The 22,059-nt window shown below is 55.4% G+C and overlaps 1 protein-coding gene across 7 annotated transcripts in view; it reads left to right on the forward strand.

Moving 5' to 3' along the window:
• SCN5A (sodium voltage-gated channel alpha subunit 5) overlaps positions 1 to 20,519 on the forward strand; it is a gene marked incomplete at its 5' end in the record, with an annotated part of 79,129 nt that extends 58,610 nt beyond the window's left edge. For 4 of the 7 annotated variants that reach the window (XM_080673329.1, XM_080673333.1, XM_080673327.1 and 1 more), the window contains 8 exons: positions 5,235 to 5,408; positions 9,519 to 9,641; positions 10,111 to 10,392; positions 12,467 to 12,520; positions 13,094 to 13,235; positions 13,853 to 13,953; positions 15,202 to 15,472; positions 16,990 to 20,519. In XM_080673329.1, the coding sequence (XP_080529455.1) occupies positions 5,235 to 5,408; positions 9,519 to 9,641; positions 10,111 to 10,392; positions 12,467 to 12,520; positions 13,094 to 13,235; positions 13,853 to 13,953; positions 15,202 to 15,472; positions 16,990 to 18,230 (2,388 nt within the window). In that variant the 3' untranslated portion in view covers positions 18,231 to 20,519. The remainder of the gene's footprint in view (positions 1 to 5,234; positions 5,409 to 9,518; positions 9,642 to 10,110; positions 10,393 to 12,466; positions 12,521 to 13,093; positions 13,236 to 13,852; positions 13,954 to 15,201; positions 15,473 to 16,989) is intronic. The other 3 variants (XM_080673330.1, XM_080673331.1, XM_080673332.1) reach the window with 2 other exon arrangements.
• Positions 20,520 to 22,059: the final 1,540 nt, after the last annotated feature.

The raw sequence follows: 22,059 nt of genomic DNA on the forward strand, positions 1-22,059 counted from the left end.
AATTTAATGCAATAACAACAAATTTCCAACATCTTTAAGGGAATTTGCAAAAATGTTGCCAAATTTTATCTTGAAAATTGCTAAAAATGACCAGGAAAATTTATATAATACAAATTCAAGTACAGGTAGAGAATAGAATCACATAGAGAGGTCTGAAATTAAGGGTAGTATATGATAAAGGTGACTTCTGTGGATTTTGAAGTGGATTCTTAAATAAAGTGTTGGGGCAATTGACCAATCACTCCAAAAAATATATTAAAATGTTTGCTCTTTATCAGAATTAGATTTTTTAAATTGTAATATAATAAACCCTCGATTTTGCGGACCTTGATTTAACAGACTTTCGATTTAACGAAAAAAATTTCCAGTCCATATGTCATGTGTGAAAATTAATACCTTGTTCATTTTTAAATGCTTTTAACCAGTATTTGTTTATAATTAAGTTAACAGGTTATTTTGTTGTTGTTATTAATTCACTGCTATTTTTAACAAATTTTAGTGACTAGGCCATATGTTGGAAAAAACACTGTAGTAATTTCAGCAACATAAATAAATATTACATATCGACAACTATAGTCTACATATTTAAAACCAAGAGTTACCGCTGATAAACGAATGACTAGCATGTGGTCAAACCACCTGGCGCGCGGGATCGGTTCTGTGGTCACGTGGTATGACTTCCTGCAGCAGTTCTAACTGTGCCCTGTGCTAAGCCACGCCCCAGCCGTGTGCATTTGTTTACTCTCGGTGACCAGGTAATGCAGGCATTTACTAAACCAGCGGTCGGCAAACTGCGGCTCACGAGCCACATGAGGCTCTTTGGCCCCTTGAGTGTGGCTCTTCCACAAAATACCACGTGCGGGCGCGCACATACAGTGCGATTGAAACTTCGTGGCCCATGTGCAGAAGTCGGTTTTCGGCTCTCAAAAGAAATTTCAATAATACTGTTGATATTTGGCTCTGTTGACTCATGAGTTTGCCGACCACTGTACTAGACCTATTCTGTATAAATTTTAAATTACTGTAATAAATATAGAAAACTTTCCTGTGAAATTTAACTTTTCATGTGTACTTAATTTTAAGTATGGCCTATTCGCTATTTGGTGCCTGGGAGGACACTCGAGCATCTTCATTTATTATATCCTTTACTATAATTAGATCATCTAGTATGATTTTCATTTAGTGGTGTGTGGGTGGAGTGGCGAGGAAAGAGCCACCTTCGTGCATTGTGGAGGGGGTCTCACTAGATGTCCCCTTCTGAGGCCCTAGTCCCAATCTGTACCAAAGTACACCTTTGACTTTCACCCCAATTCTAGAAAGTTACCCTCAATCGATAACCGGACACGTTGTTCATTGCAGTGTTGTTTCTACTGGGAATAAATTGGAAACAATGGAAATGTTCCTTCTTGACTAAACGGTAGTATATGCAAATAATGAAATATTACGCAGCCTTTTAAAAGAATGATATTGTACGTATTCACCCCATTGAGTTGATAAGTGTTCACAGAAGACTATTTACTGGAAAAAGACGTTTCAAAGCAAAGACATTTAGTATATCTTATAGTAAAATTGTGCACTTACACACATACACACACACACACACACACACACACACACACAAATAGTGCCAAAAAGAATGTTGGCCTAAATGTTAGCAGTGGCTACTTTAGTGTCATGAAATTAGAGGTGCCTTTTATTTTCTTTACTAGAGGCCCGGTGCACGAAATTCGTGCCCGGGGGGTGTGTCCCTCAGCCCAGCCTGCACCCTCTCCATTCTGGGACACCTCGAGGGATGTCCGACTACCCGTTTAGGCCCGATCCCACCGCAATCGGGCCTAAACAGGCAGTCGGACATCCCTCTCACAATCCAGGACTGCTGGCTCCTAACTGCTCGCCTGCCTGCCTTCCTGATTGCTCCTAATCGCTTCTGCCTGCCAGCCTGATCACCCCCTAACCACTCCCCTGCCAGCCTGATTGATGCCTAACTGCTCCCCTGCCAGCCTGTTTGCCCCTAACTGTCCTCCCCTGTATGCCTGGTCATCCCTAACTGCCCTCCCCTGCAGGCCTGGTCACCCCTAACTGCCCTCCTCTGCAGGCCTGGTCCCCCCCAACTGCTCTCCCCTGCAGGCCTGGGTCCCCCCCAACTGCCCTTCCCTGCAGGCCCCGTCGCCCCCAACTTCCCTCCTCTGCCGGCCTGGTCACCCCTAACTGCCCTCCCCTGCAGGCTTGATCACCCCCAACTGCCCTTCCTTGCAGGCCTGGTCCCTCCCAACTGCCCTCCCCTGCTGGCCTGATCACCCACAACTGCCTTCCCTTGCAGGCCTGGTCCCTCCCAACTGCCCTCCCCTGCTGGCCATCTTGTGGTAGCCATCTTGTGTCCACATGGGAGCAGGATCTTTGACCACATGGGGGCAGCCATCTTGTGTGTTGGAGTGATGATCAAACTGCATATTACTCTTTTATTAGATAGGATAGAGGCCTGGTGCATGGGTGGGGGCCAGCTGGTTTGCCCTGAAGGGTGTCCTGGATCAGGGTGGGAGTTCTCTTGGGGCGTGGGGCAGCCTGGGAGAGGGGCCTGTGGTGGTTTGCAGGCCAGCCATGCCCCCCAGTGACCCAAGCGGAGGCCCTGGTATCTGGGATTTATTTATCTTCTACAATTGAAACTTCATAGCCTGGAGCGGAGCCAAGCCTCCTGCTTGCTCCATGAGGGCAGCCATTTCTGTTGGGACTTATTTATCTTCTATAATTGAAACTTTGTAGCCTTAAGCGGAGGCCAAGGCAGGCCAGGGCTGCAGAAGCTTGGCTTCCTCCATCGCCGGGGGCAACCCTAGCCTCCTGCTCTCTCCAGCTCCATGGCTGCCGCCATTTTTGTTGGGATTTTTTAATCTGCTATAATTTGTAGCCTGGAATGGAGGCCTGGGCTGGCCAGGGTTCCTCCATTGCCAGGGAAACCCAAGCCTCCCTCCTGCTCTCTCTGTGGCCGCAGCCATCTTGGTTGTATTAATTTGCATACTCGCTCCTGATTGGCTTGTGGGCATAACGGAGTGATGGTTAATTTGCATATTACTCTTTTATTAGATAGGATAATTTCTAGATTTTTTAAAATAATATGTTTTTATTGATTTTAGGGAGGAATGGAGAGGGAGAGAGACAGAAACATCAATGTGAGAGGGGCACATTGATTGGCTGCCTCCCGCATACCCACTCCTAGGGATCCAACCTGCAGCCCTGCCCTGACTGGGAATCGAACCAGTGACCTTTTGGTGCATGGGAGGACACTCAAGCAATGAGCCACACTGGCCAGGGCTCTGTTATCCTATCTAATAAAAGAGTAATATGCAAATTGACCATCTCTCCAACACACAAGATGGCTGCCCCCATGTGGACACAAGATGGCCACCACAAGATGGCCAGCAGGGGAGGGCAGTTGGGAGGGATCAGGCCTGCAAGGGAGAGCAGTTGGGGGCAATCAAGCCTGCAGGGGAGGGCAGTTAGGGGTGACCAGGCCGGCAGAGGAGGGAAGTTGGGGGCAACAGGTCCTGCAGGGAAGGGCAGTTGGGGGGGACCAGGCCTGCAGGGGAGGGCAGTTAGGGGTGACCAGGCCTATAGGGGAGGACAGTTAGGGGCAAACAGGCTGGCAGGGGAGCAGTTAGGCATCAATCAGGCTGGCAGGGGAATGGTTAGGGGGTGATCAGGCTGGCAGGCAGAAGCGGTTAGGGGCAATCAGGAAGGCAGGCAGGCGAGCAGTTGGGAGCCAGCAGTCCTGGATTGTGAGAGGGGTGTCCCACATTGGAGAGGGTGCAGGCTGGGCTGAGGGACAACCCCCCCCCCATGCATGAATTTCGTGCACCGGGCCTCTAGTTTTTTTATAAAAAGCATACAGTTTTATAATCAGAGAAAACTTTATTGAACAACTCCCCAAGTCCATATTGGGACCTGAATTTCCTGTCGTCCTGTGTACACGGGCCGGATTAGCCACGTGTAGGGCTCAGCAGCGCAGGCTCGGGCACTGCGGACAGCACTGGCCCCTGGACCACGGCCGCTCACTGCAGGTGGCCCTGCAGTCAGCCAGGGAGGCCCAGAGCCACAGGTGGAGGCCGCTCCCAGGGCCCTCGGTGACGCGTTCAGTTGCCTGGACTGGGAGGCTCAGAGCACTTTCTGGACGGGGAGCAGTCACTCAAGGGGAGCCAGTGCAGATCAGAGGCCAGAGGAGGCGGAGGGCAGCTGGGAGCCCTGGGGGTTTCTCCGTTAGCCCAGGCATGTGGGTTGAGGCAGGAATGAGGAGGGGCAGAAAAACAACCCGGAGCGTTTTAGAAACGTTGACACGTAGATTCTGGATTGCAGGAGGTTTGGCTGTATCTGGTCCTGTGTTTTCTAACTTCATAGTTACAAACTGCCTCTGCCATCATTTACCTAAGGGTTTCCTTGTTCAGTTTAATGTGTTTATTCTAAAGGGAAACTTCTAATGATTGTTGCAACCAGAAACCAATATTATTTCCTATGAAAAGTAGGTAACGGCATAAAGGAGAGTGAAAACAAAAAGTTTTATGTTGTTTCCTGCAGAGGGCTGTGAGCTGAGCCTGCACGCCCTCCCTCGTTAAAATGGGGGCTCAGCAAGTTCTAGAAAGGTCTTTATTTTTTATTTATTTATTTTTTTTAAATATATTTTATTGATTTTTTACAGAGAGGAAGGAAGAGGGATAGAGAGTTAGAAACATCGATGAGAGAGAAACATCGATCAGCTGCCTCTTGCACACCCCCTACTGGGGATGTGCCCTCAACCAAGTTATGTGCCCTTGACCGGAATCGAACCTGGGACCTTTCAGTCCACAGGCCGACGCTCTATCCACTGAGCCAAACCGGTTTTGGCTAGAAAGGTCTTTAAAATGCCCTAGCCCCCCTCCCCCCCACCCAAAAAAAATTATGCCCTGGCCCAGGACTGAGACTTGCTCTGTAATGTGAGGGCAGGAGTGTTCTCACTACACTCTGCCCTGTTGTCCGCTCACCACGTCAGATCATTTCCTGGCCCGCCGATGGCCCACGCTCCTGGGAGAGCTTGCTGGCCTGTCCGAAGCCGACCCTGGAGGAGTCCCCTCCACTAGCATCTCAGCTGTGCCCCCCCCTACCCCCACCTGCCCTCCTGGGTGGCAGTTACTGTGAGAGTTGATGCCTCGGGCAGGGTGGGATTGGCCGTGGTCAGGACGCCATGTCCCCTTGTCCCACCTGGTCTGCAGGCCTTCGAGGACATCTACCTGGAGGAGCGGAAGACCATCAAGGTTCTGCTCGAATATGCCGACAAGATGTTCACCTATGTCTTCGTGCTGGAGATGCTGCTCAAGTGGGTGGCCTACGGCTTCAAGAAGTACTTCACCAACGCCTGGTGCTGGCTCGACTTCCTCATCGTGGATGTGAGTGTGGCCCTGGAGGGAAGGGTGAGGGGAGACCATCGCCAGTGCAGCAGGAGCTGAGACAGAGCCGAGGGACAGACTGACAGGGCTGCCGGGAGTCAGGCTGAAGTGGAGACACTTGGCTATGCCCTGGCGCGGGCAGAGGGCAAGGAGGCTGGGGTCCCGGAGAGAGACCCAGGCCCTGCAGCCTGGGAGGAAGAAGAGAAATAGGAGACGTGGGCCCTGCCATAAGAACCCCTAATTTGGGGAGACAGAGGAGCAGGGAGGACCTAGGCCCGGTCCTCAGGAGCCCCCTGGCTTCGGGGGGAGGCTAGCCTCACCATATGAATCGGGGTGTGAGCCAGGGCAGGAGTGGGGGCTCACCCTCTCGGCATGGCCAGAGGGCGGAGCGGACAAGCCTGTGCTGAGCAGGGACCACGGAGTGTTGTGAGTAGCCACGGGGCCGGTTAAGAGCGTCTGTGCCCACACGTGGAGGAGGCCGTCTGCCCTGGGGATAGAGTGAGCCAAAGGCCAGAGGGGGCAGGGTTGATGCAGAGGTGCTGGCCAGGCAGGCAGGAGAGAGCCTCCCGGCTCAGGAAGATTGGACCACCTGGGGAGCAGGAGCTGGGGGAGGGGGTCACCTGTGAGGAGGAAAGCCATGAACGCTGACCCAGGGGTTCTGGGTGGCTGCCCCGGCCGATCAGGTAGCTGGCAGGGCCTGCCTGCCCAGGCTGTGCCCAGGGAGGGCCTGGAGTAGGGGGCACCTACCCCACAACTACCCAGGCCCAGGACACTGCTGGGTGCCACGCAGGGTGCGTGCAGGGTCCCACGGGGGGTCCTGAGCACAGCAAGCGGGGGAGTGGCCAGCGGCGGGAACTGAGCCTGGTGTGGAGCAACTTGGGTCTGCGCTCCCTGAGGGCAGAGGGAGCCGGGCGAAGGCCAAGGGCTCGGGTGAGGGCTCACCATGGGGTTGTGGTGGGTCCCACAGAACAGAAGCAGGCAGGACCTGCAGGCTGGGAAGCGCTTTCCAGAAGTGGCCCACGGCTTCTGCGGTTGACCTGGGGCCCTGCCCACCAGCGGGGGCTGTCCTTCCTGTGGCTGCAGAAGAGGCTCCGGCCTGTGCTCCGTCCCACACCCTTCTCAGAGGCCCCAGGAGGCCAGGCCCAGGCTGGGCGGAGGTCAAGCCTTGAGTGGCTGTGGCGGGAGAGGCCGCGTGAGTTAGAGTGCATGTGGAGATAAGATCGGGTCGTTGGACCTGCAGTCCAGGCCTCTTTCTGTCACCCTGTCTGTGGCTGAGAGGGTGCTAATGCTGGGGTAAGGGGAGCTCCGGGGGGAGCGTGGGAGTGGGGAGGCAGCTCTAGGTGCCCTTGCAGCCTGAAGCCCTCAGAGTCTCCTGAGATGAAGACGAGGGCCCCGAGGCCTCCCTGCCTGAGACCCCGGCAGCTCTGCCTGGAGGCCCGTCACCCAGCCCCTCACCCGGAGGTCAGGCCTGCTGAGGGACTGTCCCCGGGCAGCTTGAGGAATCTGCAAAGACTTCTGGATGGGCCCACCACACCCCACCAGCTGCCACCTTGGGGAACTCAGCTGAGGCCCGGCAAAGGGGCCTGGTCAGTGCTTTGGGCCCAGTCCCAAGACTGGCCAGGCAGCTCGTGGAGAAGGAAGCCGGGGCTCCCCGCAGGGAGGGCCTTGCCCAAGGTCGGGCAGAAGGTCGTGAGTGTTGGAATCCAGCTTTCCTGACATTGGCCACGCTGGCCCCACCCCACCCCCACAGCTGGAGGGGAAGGCGGGCTCCAGGCCTCAGGGTCAGGAGAAGGATGTTTACGGGCAACTCATGCATTTTTTCAATAAACACTATTGAGCATCTGTGGGCAAGGGATAGTGTGGGCGCTGGGGATCTCGGGGAAGAAAACAGACAGAAACCCTGCCAGCACAGAGAAGCTAATAAGTCAGTCAGTTTCATATCATGTCAGAGGTGATGTGGACCGTGAAGAGAAAGGAAATGGGGAAGGGGTTGGGTAGACGCGGGGGTGGGAGGGGGAGGAGGGTACATCACAACTTTATTTTTTTTAAAATATATTTCTTTATTGATTTCAGAGAGGAAGGGAGAAGGAGAGAGAGATAGAAACATCAACGATGAGAAAGAATCATGGATCGGCTGCCTCCTGCACACCCCCTACTGGGGATCGAGCCCACAACCCAGGCATGTGCCCTTGGCCAGAATCGAACCTGGGACCCTTCAGTCTGCAGGCTGACGCTCTATCCACTGAGCCAAGCCAGCTAGGGCCATCACAACTTTAAATAGGCTGGCGGGAGTGGGCCCACTGAGGGGACATTGGAGCAGATTTGAAGGAAGTTGGGGTGAGCCAGGCAGATGTCTGCAGAACATTCCAAGCACAGAGGCGGGAACTGAGCCTGGTGTGGAGCAGCTTGGGTCTGCGCTCCCTGAGGGCAGAGGGAGCCGGGCGAAGGCCAAGGGCTCGGGTGAGGGCTCACCATGGGGTTGTGGGAGGTTGTGGGGCAGTGCCAAGGTCCTGTGGTCAGTGCCTGCCTGGCACACTTGAGGAGCTACAGGGATGCTCAGCCGGCGTGGCTCAGTGGTTGAGCGTCGACCTATGTATGAACCAGGAGGTCACGGTTCGATTCCCGGTCAGGGCACATGCCCAGGTTGTGGGCTCGATCCCCAGTGTGGGCGTGCAGGAGGCAGCCAATCCATGGTTCTCTCTCATCACTGATGTTTCCATCTCTCTCTTCCTCTCCCTTCCTCTCTGAAGTCAACAAATATATTTAAAAAAATAAAAAAAGAGGAGCTACAGGGAGGCCAGAGCAACTGGAGCAGAGCGAGTGGGGGAGGGGGTGCAGGAGATGAGGCCGGCTGCATGGGGCAGGAAGGGGCGCCTTTGGAAGACAGGGGCTTTTATTCAGAATGAAACGGGGAGACCTTGCAGGGCTCTGACCTGACTCACGTTATAAAAAGATCCCCCTGTGGGGGGGTGGGGGGAGGGAGCCCGAGTGGAAGCAGGGAGAAGACTTGGAAGGCCGCGGCAGTCATCCAGGGGAGAGGTGACGGTGGCCTGGCCACCGTGGTGGAGTGGAAGTGGTGAGAAATAGCTGAACTTCTGATGCATTTTGAAGACAGAGCCAACAGGAAATCCTGATGGGTTGGAAGTGAGGTGTGAGACACAGAGAGGAGGCAGGGATGACGCCAAGGCTGTGGCCTGAGCAGCTGGAAGGATGGAGTTGCCATCATCCGAGTTGGGGATCGGGGAGGGGGGCGGGGGGGACCATGGGTGGGGCAGGTGGGGCAAGAACAGACGTCAGGGGTGGCCTGCTGGGAAGGAGGCAGGCTGGCTGGCCCCGGGGCCCTGCCCTCAGGAGGCGGTTCCTGGAAGATGCCCCTCTGCCTCTCCAGGAATGCCCACCTAAAGCTGGGCATCCTCAATGCTTCCAAGCCTGGGAGGAGGCTGTGGCAGTGGGGCCCTTGCCCACGGCTCCTCACCACCCCCAGGCTGCCCCGAATGCCAAGGTGCTATTACTGGTGATTGCGTGCGAGGTCAGGCAGCAGGCCATTTCTAAGCTGGGTTGCAGGCCAGCAGCGAAGTCAGAGGAACTGGATGCCCACGGAGCTTTAGAAGGATGAAGTCCACGGGGAGGAAAGGCCGTGGTGGGGGCGGGGCAGAGGGGACAGAGCTGGGGCTCTCATGGCCCTGAATCTCCATGTAAGCCTCCCTTCCTTGAAGAGGTCAGAATGCTGCAGGGTCTGGCTTTAGAGAAAGGCCCCAGGAGAGTGTCTGCTCATACCCAACCCAGGACAGGCCGGCCTTCCTTCCCCAAAAGAATTTGACTTCAAGGAAAACACACCGGGACCAAACGCCCGAGCTTTGTGTCTCTGCCCCTCCACACCAATGGCTTAGGAGGCTCTCGGTAAAGGTGTGTCTCCACCAGGACACACTTGGGCTTTGCCCCCAGCCTCGGGGGCGCCAGGAAGGCTCGCCCTGTGCCCGCGAAGTCGAGCCAGTCGGGAATAATAAAGACTGGGCCTCTCACGCCCAGCCCTGTTTTAGGGGGGCCGGGAGCGCTCCCCCTTTGCCTGTCGCTAGGGCTGTCTCCACGTCTCCCACCGTGCCTCCACAGGTCTCGCTGATCAGCCTGGTGGCCAGCACCCTGGGCTTCTCGGAGATGGGCCCCATCAAGTCTCTGCGGACACTGCGGGCGCTCCGGCCCCTGCGAGCGCTGTCCCGATTCGAGGGCATGAGGGTAAGAGGAGTGGCTGCCTTCCTGGGACACACTTCAGGGGAGAATACCCCCCAACCAAGTAGCAGCAACCCCCAAATAAACCAGAAACGTAGCTCAGACAGGGTATCTCCGGAGGCCCTCTCCCATCCGTCTCTGGCATAGTCAGCTCCCCTGTTGAAAAGTCAGTTTCCAGGCCACGGGTTCGGGAAGGGAAAGGCAGATGTTGTGGCGTTGCATCAGACTTTAGGGTGCAGAGAAAAGTGTGTGTGTGCTTTCTCGCTCCCCTCCCTCCCCACCTGGGCTTCCAGCTATGGGTTGCCCTTCCTTGGGGACAGGAAATGTTCTGCACCCCCTCCCCCACAGGGACCTGTGGCCAGGGCGTTCACTGGTTTGGGAGTGGAGGGAAGGGGTCTTGAACCTTTCCAAGCCTCTCCAGACAGGTGAGTGCCTCATGGCATCAGGGGCTGAGTCTCTCCTCTGTCCACCTGAGGTGGTGGTCAATGCCCTGGTGGGCGCCATCCCGTCCATCATGAACGTCCTCCTCGTCTGCCTCATCTTCTGGCTCATCTTCAGCATCATGGGCGTGAACCTCTTCGCGGGGAAGTTTGGGAGGTGCATCAACCAGACTGAGGGGGACACGCCGTTAAACTACACCCTCGTGAACAACAAGAGTGACTGTGAGTCGTTCAACATGACCGGCGAGTTGTACTGGACCAAGGTGAAAGTCAACTTTGACAACGTGGGGGCCGGCTACCTGGCCCTGCTGCAGGTGGTAAGTCTCCGGGAGGCGCCTTCACGCGTGGTGTGGGCAGGAGGGGGACAGTGGGGCCCCTCTGAATCCTCACAGTCGGCTCACATTGCCCAAAGGAGGCCAAGGTTCCCCCAGAGACTTCTGGGCTCCTTGGGAAGTCCCCCGACTTTCCTTTCCAGAGCAGATGCCACATCCTCCGAGATCTGTGGCATGGGGTGGGGCACTAAGGCAGAACCACCTTCCCAGCCAGGAGCCAGTCTGGCAGTGGGATGGCACAGGTTGAAAATGAAAGACCACAGACACCCAGGGCTGAACGGTTAGCAAAACTGTGGCTCTGGCCACCCTCCGTTACAGAAAGTAGTGATATCTCCTGCGTTGCTTGAAAGAATAGATCTACTGCCGTCTCCGATGTTCAGGATGCGTGAGGTTTAAACACACACAGCTCTGCCCAGTCTTTCCGGAGTCCTCATTGACCTGCCATAAAATGAACTTACGAACGCCCGAACAACGGAAATGCAAACAGAACCACGACTCATCGAACGACAGCTTGCCTTTCTTGCTATCCCAGTCTTACGCTCGGACACCTGCCTCTAATCCCCAAAGCAGAGGAAAGCTCAGCGGGACTCCCACCTGGAAACAAACATCCACGCACCCCTTAAGTCCTAGTAGAAGTGCTCGCCAAAGACTCCCCTGGAATACCTCCTGGAGAGCAGGCTGAGAGCCCCCAATCCCTGTGGCCGTCCCTCTGAATGTCAGAACTTGGCAGGGCAGGCCCCTAGTGTAGGCTGAGAACCACCTACCATGCCAGGCAGAACCGCTCAGTGATGGGAAAGCATGCAGTTGCAGGCAGCTCGTAACCTGGGGTGGTTCTCAGCGGTTTCCCAAGCATTCCCAGGCTTCTCCGGACAGGTGAGGGCCTCGTGGCATAAGGGCTTGACATAGCTTGCCTTCCGTGGAGCTGCCTCAGTTTCCCCATCTGCCCTGTCTGCCTCATAAAAACTCTCAGACATGCACCATTTGCGTGGACAAACTCGTACCCCGAAAGGAAGCTTGGGGAGGGATTGCATTTTGCCAGGGACACACGTGAGACCCTCTAGGCGGTTGGTCTCACCACCACGCCCGTCTTTCGGATTCTTTCTGAATCTTCCTAGCAGCCTAGACTGGGGCAGACAGGGCACCCGGCACCAGGCCCCGTCTTATTGCCATGGTGTGCTCCAGCCAGATATGTGCAAGCTGTTATTTAAAAATTGTATTTTATAAACTTATAACTAACTACATGATATTAAAACAAAATGAAACCTCACCATCACCACGTAGTATCGTCTGTGCTCTGCTCTTGAGGTGAATACATCTGTTCTATCCCGACAGTGGACATTCTACCATGCAATGTTCCTGCGCATGTCTTCCCATCTCTGCTCGGCAGCTGCACCTCGGCAACTTGCAATCAGCCATGGTGGGAGGATTTTCAAAGGGAAATTGACAAACCCAACCATCAGGGCTTTTTGTTCCTTCTAGAAGGTCATTTGTTAGCCATTCACCCACACGCCACTGGCAGAGGACCCCCCCACCACCACCACCACTTAAGTATAAGGGAAGGTTGGGATTCTTTAGGGACGTCCTTTGAACGGCCACCGAGCAGAAGCCACAAGGTTCTCTGAGGTGCATGACAAAGGGGACCAGGTCAGCCCTGGGGTCCACCTTAAGCCAGACAGAGAGCCCACGCCCCACCTCTCTGTCCCTGACACCTGCTGTAGGACTCTGTGTCGTTTTAGAATCTGGAACGAACGTGGATCTGAATGAAGGGCCAACCTCTTTCAGGCCTTGTTCGTCTCTTGGCCAACATCAAGAAGCTTATTTCCCCCACTGTGTGGCCTTCGTGGGGTGTCTGCTCAGCTGGCTTCCCCTCCTCAACCAGCTCTGAACCACAAGTTCTTGGCCTGACCGCCTCGCCATTTGGACACTGCTGCAGGGGTGGAGTGGGCTGCGAGCTTCTTGCAGGAGGCTGCTTCCTGGCCTCGCCCGTCCAGTCAGGGGCCCTCGTAGCTCAGTCGATGCGGAGTTAAATGATTTTCTTACTCTTGTCTTTTCCTTTCAGGCAACATTTAAAGGCTGGATGGACATTATGTATGCGGCTGTGGACTCCAGGGGGGTAGGTTGGCCTCTCCCACAAAGTCAGGCCCTTAAGGCTCCCAGCTGCTTGGCCACCGGAGAATCAGGGTCCACATCTGAAAGCCCACCCCACCCCCCTATAAAGGCCAGAGCTCGTGCACCAACCTGCAGTTGAACCTCTCTGGAATGCCCAAGCCTGGCGCTGGGGCAGTGGTCTCCCAAGGAGCCCCACAATTCTCAAATATCTTTCAAATTGAATTCACTGTAGTTTACTTGAATCTTAAAGTCTTACCCCAGGAAGATCAAGCTTCTCCTTTGTCCTTGGACCCACCCATTCACACTGACAGGTCACAGGAGACTAAGAGATGCCCCATATTCTCAAACCTCCCAATGGCCCAGGGACAGAAGCCGTGCAGTGACACTGTGCCAACCCTGAGCCCAGCATGCCTGCTCTCCTCACCTGCCACCATCCGCTTCTCGGCTCCACCCCTCCACCCCCACCCACACCTATACCACCCACACCTCTGGACAGCCCTCTCTCCCACAGAGTGGACACCCCCAGCCAGCCCACCTCCTGCCTGTCTGATCTCCCTGTCTGACTTCTCCCCCTTAGTATGAAGAACAGCCCCAGTGGGAATACAACCTCTACATGTACATCTACTTTGTCGTGTTCATTATCTTCGGGTCCTTCTTCACCCTGAACCTCTTCATCGGCGTCATCATTGACAACTTCAACCAACAGAAGAAAAAGATACGTAGAGCACAGGCTTCCCCTGGGCTGGCAGGGCTAGGTGCCAAGGGTTCTTGCTGCTGGCCCCATTTGGGCTTTCTATTGAGGATGGTCCTCTGCTTGCTCCTGCTGGATGGAGTGGGATCTGTGTCCATGAGGTCATATGCCTAGGCCTACAAGAGTCTGCCCTAGTCTACCTGAGAGATGAGGCTCCTCAGAGAAGCTGGGTGAGGCTGGGGACTTGTCAACCTGGTCCATAATCAGGGATAATGGGTGGGGCCTGTGCAGAGGGCTAGGATCTGCCTGGAGCTCCATCAGAGGGACATGATTGGTTTACAGGTAAACCAAGTGAGCAGAGAGAACCTCCAACCTGGCTGTGTTGGGCAGGTGAGAGGGTGGGGGTAGGGACAGGATTTGCAGGTCACAAAGCCAGAGAAATCTCAAGGTGAATGGGGACAGGCCCCCTGGAAAAGCAACTTCGGGGAGGAATCTGTGGTGCAGGATAGGGACATACTTTAGAGGGACAGGAAGTGAGGGGGAGACTGGCCCTGACACTTCATTATTGAAGCAAGATCCCTGTGCTGTCCATGCTGGAGCCTCAGAACCTCAAAATGAGTATGGTGCTTGTCTCTCTGCACTTAGGGGGACAGGACATCTTCATGACAGAGGAGCAGAAGAAGTACTACAATGCCATGAAGAAGCTGGGCTCCAAGAAGCCCCAGAAGCCCATCCCCCGGCCTCTGGTGAGCCTGCTCTCAATTTGGCAAGAGTGGGAAGGATCTTCTGGGGAGGAGGAAGCCTGGGAGCTCCCATACCACACCACCAACTATCACGGCCTCTTCACGGTCTTTGGCCCAGCCTGGGCCCCTCAGCCAGTCCAGTGTAGTCAGGCATCTGACTACACACAGAGGTCTCAGTCTCATAGAGGTAGTAAGGCAGGCATGAGAAGGCTGTGGCAACCAGGGGACACTCCCCTCCTATACAAGCTCATCTGCCTCTGAGTGAGCCCTTCCTCCCCTGCAAGGGCTCAAGCTTTCCCTGGGGAGAGCAGGGCAGTCTTTGCAGCCTCCACTGCATTCATCGCCTCATTATTACAACCCCTGAATGGTAGATCCCCTGGTGCGTGGGGCCAGGAGGCGTGTTGGGTCCTCCATAGGCTGACTCCCTTGCCTGACCAAGCCATTCTCCAATAAAGTGTGTGTATGTTGGAGCAGGGTTGTGGGCAGTACTCAAAGTAATTAGGTGGCATAGCCTAAATCACCAGCCTATAAGTGACAGCCCCAATTTTTTAATCTAATTCATCAACTTCATCTGATTCTTTTCACCATACTCTGTTGTACATTTGTGTGTGTGTGTGTGTGTGTGTGTGTGTGTGTGTGTGTGTGTGACAGAGAGAGAGAGAGAGAGAGAGAGAGAGAGAGAGAGAGAGAGAGAGATCTGGGGTGACTTACAAATAAAGACACACATAAATATAGTTAGCAGAGTAAATAAAGTCAATTCCTTAAAAAGAGTGGAGAATATTAACCTGAGGGCGAATAAAATTACTAGGATTGACCTTTAAATTTGACCTTGAGCTTTCAGACAGTGGGAACAAAAAGAGAAGCTCAAAGAATGTCTGCTAAGGAAACTCAGAGTAGGAGAAATCCCTTCCTGAAGATCCATCAGAGAAGGAAGAGGGAGCCTCAGGGCTGGGCCTTGGAGCCCAGGTAGCGCTTCAGCAGGAGGGCCAGGCTGTTCCAGAGCTCCTGACTTCTTCCTCTCACCGTGACGGTCTGGTGGGGTGTTGGCCTCACCAGACAGGAGACTAAGAGTGTGGGTGATCTGGGCAAAGTCAGCAACAGGGGGCCTGCTGGCCTGAAGGGATTTCTCCTACTCTGAGTTTCCTTAGCAGACATTCTTTGAGCTTCTCTTTTTGTTCCCACTGTCTGAAAGCTCAAGGTCAAATTTAAAGGTCAATCCCTGCTGAGCCCATCCTTTGCCCCTCCTTTCAGAACAAGTACCAGGGCTTCGTATTCGACATTGTGACCAAGCAGGCCTTTGACGTCACCATCATGTTTCTCATCTGCTTGAACATGGTGACCATGATGGTGGAGACAGATGACCAGAGCTTGGAGAAGATCAACATCTTGGGCAAGGTCAACCTGCTCTTCGTAGTCATCTTCACGAGCGAGTGTATCATCAAGATGGGTGCCTTGCGGCACTATTACTTCACCAACAGCTGGAACATCTTCGACTTTGTGGTTGTCATCCTCTCCATCGTGGGTGGGTATACCAGTTGTCTGGACAGAGATGCCCTCCCCCGGCCAGGTCTCCTACAGTCTGAGGTCTGTACTTAATGCCAAGTACACTTAGGCTCCTTCATTCTTTTCTCTGCATTCCTCACCTCTCCCCCATCACACACACACACACACACACACACACACACACACACACACACACACACTTAAACTCTTGACCCCGCCCCCACGGAACTCTGCCTTGGAGTGATTGACTTTCATCTTTCTGCTGTGGACAGTCCCAGCATTTGGTGAACTTGGAGGGAAATGCAGGGGCTAAGGCAGGGACTAAGGCAGCTGTGGTGATGGGCAGATGGTTAGAAGCTGGGAGAAGGGTCAGTAAATGCTCAAGGAGGTCCCAGGCAGGGGTGAGGGCTAGAGTGTGCCAAGGGGGTTAGACTATGCAGGACATTGGCAGTAGCAATGGAGCTGATGATGGGCAGTCTCAGAGTCTTTGGGAGGTGCAGCATGTACCTCGGAACACCTCCTGGTCCCGGTGCTTGGCCATACCGGAGAGGCACGGCTAACAGGTCAACTTGGAGCCAGAGTGTCTGAGTCAAATTCCAGCTTCTCACTGACTAGGTGGCCAGTTGGGTAAGTTACCTCACCTCTCAGCTTCCTCTTCTGGAAAATGAGGATGAGGGTATCAGCTTACTTCCTAGGGTGACTGGAAGGGCTTAATGGATGATATAAAGTGCTCAGTTCAGTGCTTGATTGACAGTAAGCACTGGACACATGTCCACCAGTGACATCATTATTATATGAGGACTTGGGAAAAATCACTTGGGCCAATATGAGGCAAGTCAATTTCACTCTTTCTCCTGTAAGTTATACCCCTGCTCCTTAAAAATCAGAGCAGTCAATAGAAACCAAGGACTGGGTAAACCCTGGAAGCTAGAAGAGTTGTGAGGATGATAGGAACCATCTCAGGGAGCCTGAGATATAACTGGTGTGGTGTCGAGTGACATGGAGTGGCATGGCATGACATGGCATAGGGGAGAGTGCTGACTTCCAGGCTAGTGCCTCTTGCACTCCTGGGCTTGTGCACATGCAGTGGGTCTGGGGCAGAGCTGAGGTCCTGCATTTGTGATACGTGCCTAGGAGATCCCAAGGCTGCTGGTCCTCAGACCACACTTTGAGTAAAAGGCCCGAGTTCTGGTCCAGGTTAGGCCACCAAAACGCTGAGCAAGTCCCCTCAGGACTCAGAGTCCATGATCTAGATGACAGGCCCAGGATAGCTCTACTTTGTAGTGTTCTCAGAAGACTAAGAAACAAAGGGGCTGAGAAGGCACTTTGCAAAAGTCTTGAGTCCTCATTTTCTGGATCATATGCAGAAATGGAGATTCATGGAGGCAGGAGGAGCAGGGCCTTGCAGTTAACCCAATCCTCCCGGAAGGGCCTCCTCTTCCTGGCTCCTTGCTGTAGAGATCCCACCCAGCACCACTGGGCTGGAGCGAGGACAGAGATGCCATGGGTGGCCACAGTCTCTGCTGTTTCCCACAGGCACTGTGCTCTCGGACATCATCCAGCAGTACTTCTTCTCCCCAACACTCTTCCGAGTCATCCGCCTGGCCCGAATCGGCCGCATCCTCAGGCTGATCCGCGGGGCCAAGGGGATCCGCACGCTGCTCTTTGCCCTCATGATGTCCCTGCCTGCCCTCTTCAACATCGGGCTGCTGCTCTTCCTCGTCATGTTCATCTACTCCATCTTCGGCATGGCCAACTTCGCTTACGTCAAGTGGGAGGCTGGCATCGACGACATGTTCAACTTCCAGACCTTCGCCAACAGCATGCTGTGCCTCTTCCAGATCACCACGTCGGCTGGCTGGGATGGTCTCCTCAACCCCATCCTCAACACGGGGCCCCCCTACTGCGACCCCAATCTGCCCAACAGCAATGGCTCCCGGGGGAACTGTGGGAGCCCAGCCGTGGGCATCCTCTTCTTCACCACCTACATCATCATCTCCTTCCTCATCGTGGTCAACATGTACATCGCCATCATCCTGGAGAACTTCAGCGTGGCCACAGAGGAGAGCACCGAGCCCCTGAGCGAGGACGACTTTGACATGTTCTATGAGATCTGGGAGAAGTTCGACCCGGAGGCCACCCAGTTCATTGAGTACACAGCCCTGTCCGACTTCGCCGACGCCCTGTCTGAGCCACTGCGTATCGCCAAGCCCAACCAGATCAGCCTCATCAATATGGACCTGCCCATGGTGAGCGGGGACCGTATCCACTGCATGGACATCCTCTTTGCCTTCACTAAGAGGGTCCTGGGGGAGTCCGGGGAGATGGACGCCCTGAAGATCCAGATGGAGGAGAAGTTCATGGCGGCCAACCCGTCCAAGATCTCTTACGAGCCCATCACCACCACGCTCCGGCGCAAGCACGAGGAGGTGTCGGCCACCATCATCCAGCGGGCCTTCCGGAGACACCTGCTGCAGCGCTCCATGAAGCATGCCTCCTTCCTCTTCCGCCAGCAGGCGGGCAGCAGCGGCCTCTCCGAGGAGGATGCCCCTGAGCAAGAGGGCCTCCTCGCCTACAAGATGAACGAGAACTTCTCCCAGCGCCTTGGCCCGCCCTCCAGCTCCTCCATCTCTTCCACATCCTTCCCCCCTTCCTATGACAGTGTCACCAGGGCCACCAGTGACAACCTCCAGGTGCGGGTGTCTGACTACAGCCGCAGTGAAGATCTCGCGGACTTCCCCGCATCCTCAGATAGGGACCGAGAGTCTATCGTGTGAGCCTCGCCCCGGCTGGCCAAGACACCCCAAAAGGCAGCCTGTTGCCTCGAGGCAAACCCGTGTGCAGCCACAAGCCAGCACCTGCTGGGCCTTCCTTGCCTGGGGCTGCAGGAGTGAGAGATGAGCCTCAGCCCCGTGGGTCGACAAGGCAGAGTTGGATGGCACCCGCGTTGATGGCCGGGAGCAGTTGGCCATGCCAACCACTCGGGGCGGCCTGTCCCTGGAGACCCCCACTCATACCAGTGGCCTGGTCTGGTCAGGCAACACCCCGGGGCTCTGAAAAGCAACCCCACCCCAGCTGCTGCGGCAAAATAGAAAACGAAGACTGTATATGTTGTGAATGGCTTTCATAAATTTATTATATTTGATATTTTTTTACTTGAGCAAAGAACTAACGTTTTTTCCGTGGACCTGGCCAGCAACTCACACTGCTCTTCCAAACTCTGAGCAGGTGTGTGCGGCCACTGGAACTCTGTTCTCAGAGCAGAAGTGGGATCGGTGTGGCTCCCACGGGCCTTCACTGCAGCAAGGGGGTCCCCTGCCGCTCGGGCTGCAGAACCAGGAGGGCTGAACCCCTCTTCTCACACACGTGTGCACACACAGGCCACACACCAGCTGCTCTCAGACGAGTGCCAGGTAGCCACCCCTGGCCCAGCCCAAAGGAGACAGACCTTTCCTCCCAGCCCCACAGTGGGCATCTTGTCAGCGGGGACTCTCTCTGGCCTTCCATTGTCCCCAAGGTCCTGTTTTCCCCTGTTTTTAGGCAGGACCTAGTAGAACACACCGAAAAGCAGCCTACTAGGGTCAGTTCTACAAAAGCTTCCGGAAAAGAGTTGCCTGGGTCCCAGGGCTGGTCCTGGGGGCTGAAGCTTGGCCTCTGTGAGAGTATTAACATAAAACCGACGGGCCTGAGGGAGCCGGCCCACCCTCGGCCTGGCACCCAGCTGTTCTTGCTCCCGAGCCTGGCAGACCCTGCCCGTAGGCTGGGTACAGAGGCTGAGCACCGTGGGGTTGGGGCTAAGAAGCTCAACAGCCTTCGCCCATGTGAGAGGGGAACCTGTTATCATGACCAGAGTTCTCTTTCTGGACTTCCTCCCTCTATCCATGGGGGTGAGGTGATGCCTGTGTGGTCCCAGCTCCTCTCCAAACGTGGGAGAGGGGAGGGCAGCCTGGGTCCTATGCAGGGGTGAGCAGGCCTGTTCCCGTGCCCTGGGAGGGGGATGAACCATGAGACCCCTTGGGAAGGGAACAGTGTGGCCTTGGCCCCGCCCCTCCGGCTCAGCTTGGGGTCCTGGTGGCAGGACCTCCTGGGGAAGGGTCCAGGCTGTCCTACAGGTCTCGTCCGAAGGCTTTTTCAGGGAAAAACACTTTTTCTAACCCAGTAACCCCCCGGGGGGCCTCTTCAGCTGCTGACAATCCTATTTAGCATATGCAAATCTTTTCCTGTAGGGAGCTGTCACCCTGAGAGTGACAGCCTTGGCGGGTGGGCGGAACCTGAGCAGGCAGGAGCTTGCTGCCCCCTTCCAGCTCTCCAGCAAGGCCGCCCACCCTCCGCGGGGCATCCAACCTCACAGGCCACCTCTCGGCCGCCCGGGAAGCCGGACACGGGCTGCTCCCAACCTACCTCTCCGAGCTGTCAGAGGGCTGGACATTCTGAGCTCATGGCAGTGCCGGTGGCGTTGCCAGGGAGTCAAGTATTACAATTCTCCTTGTCACCCCAGCCCCAACCCCACTCCACTCCAGTGATTTCCCTCCTCCCCCTGTTCCCTTTGCGTCCAGCGTGGGACCAGGTTTGAACTGTCCCAGCGACACTCCTCCGGGTGGAAATCTTATTTTTGTAGATCTCTGTGCTTGGCTCTCCGCCTTGGAGAGGGATGTCCCTCCCTGCCCTCCGCACCCTGCACGGGCGGGGATGCGGCTGGGGCGGCGCCGGCTGCCAGCCCAGCTGCCGGAAGGAGCCTGTGGGGTTGGGTGGCCAGCCCGGAGCCTGAGACAGGTGCCCGGGGCTGGCCGCTGGCAGCGCCAGGAGCTGCGGACGGTGTGGTCACGGGCAGGGACGGGCAAGGCCTGACTCCTTAGCTTTTAGTGTGGCTCTTTTTTTTTTTTTCCTTCTTTTTTCTTTTTTCCTAGAACTGCACAATGGCCGGCAGGAGGGGAGAAGAGGGTAGGCAAAAGGAGGGAGGGACGAGCGTCAGGTGCCAGCTGTTGTCTGAACTAACCGAGCACTTCTCACCAAACTGTGTGTGTAAATAAGATACATATTTTTAAAACCAATAAATGGCTTCCATGACCTGGTCTGGCTCTGTTCTTGCGCAGGGATTTGATGAGGCTCCAGGAGCCTGCGAGGAGGCGGGTCCTAGCCGCACCCACCCACCCACCTTGACACAGAGGTGTTTGGGGAGAGCGGGCTGGGTCCGAAAACCATGCAGGACTCCCAGGTGTCTTCCTGGGAAGGAGGCTGGGGAAAGTGTGCTGTGGTGGAGCAGTCTGCCCCATCAGGGCACCCCGGGCCGGGCCTTCCAGGATTCTGGGCTGGGGCATGGCAGAGCCGGAGGACCGGGATTGGGGGCTCACACCATAGGAAGGATCTGGAAAGGTGGATGTAGGAAGGGGCAGCTGCCGTGGAGAACAGCCAGATGGTGGCACCTGTGCCTCAAGCCAGGCTTGGACCCTGGCTTCCTCTCCGCCGCTCCGCCCCCCCACCCCCTCACTGCTGCCCCCAGCACCCCACCAAAAGCTCTCGGCCAGCCAGCAGGGCCTCCTTGTGGCTGGATGCAGCAGAGCCTTCTCCGTCCTCCATCCTCACCGTGGGTCCCGTCCATCCCAACATTGAACTCAGGGGACAGCAGCTGCTTCTGGAAATCCTCAATGCTTCAAGCACCCGAGGCGCCACCCCCTCCAAGGTTCCCTCCAGTCTCTTGGATTGCCTCTTCCGGGGGCATATTTTCCAGGGTCTGACTGAATGAGCAAGGTCTTTAGGCCCTGCAGGAAGAGCGGGGAAACCCCTCACCCCCTGCTATGCTTTCAGGAAGCCCAACCTGCCCAGCCCTGAGCTCATCCATCTCGCCCCTACGCCTGTTGGTGAAGGTACCCCCTCAGAGGCCCCCTACCACTGCAGGCTTTCCTGCGCCCACTCGCCCAGTCCACGCCCTGTTGGCACTACCTTCTCAGCGTCTTTAAAACCCCACCCTGGTCTGCCTTGCTGCTGCTTCCCTGGTGGAGGCCAGCATCTCCCTCACGGCTTCCCTTCCTCTGACCTCGGCCATTCCAAACGACTCAGCTACCAGAATATTTTAATCCAAGATCATTGCCTCCCGGATAAAACCCTCCAGTGGCTTCCTGTTGCTTCGGGATCAAGGCACACCCCTCCCAGAGCCTCCGGCCCTGCCAACTCTAACCACATTTCTCTCTGCGTCCTCTCGGCCTCTCCGGCTCCCACCGGCTACTTCCCTGTGTGTCTGTGTTTTAGGTAGAGCTCCTACGTCTCCTGGAGTTGGTAATGGCCTTGTGTCCCGTAGGGCCCAGTGGCTCAGCCTCCCTAGTCCCCGAACACTATTCTCCTTTCCACACGGCCTTCAGGCCTCATGGGTTTTTTTGTTTTGTTTTGTTTTTTAATCTTTATTGTTGAGAGCAATATAGCTGTCCCTCTTCCCCCCCCACCACCATTGCTCCCTTCCACCTGGTTCCCACCCCACTGCAGGCCTTCACCACCCTATTGTCTGTGTCCATAGGTAAGATCTTTGTTAATCTCTTCCTACCCTCTTCCCCTCTTCCCCTCTTCCCCTGAGATTCGTCAGTCTGTTCCATGCTTCCATGCCTCTGATTCTTT

This window comes from Plecotus auritus (assembly GCF_963455305.1).
Source record: "Plecotus auritus genome assembly, chromosome: 6".
Classification (NCBI taxonomy): Eukaryota; Metazoa; Chordata; class Mammalia; order Chiroptera; family Vespertilionidae; genus Plecotus; species Plecotus auritus.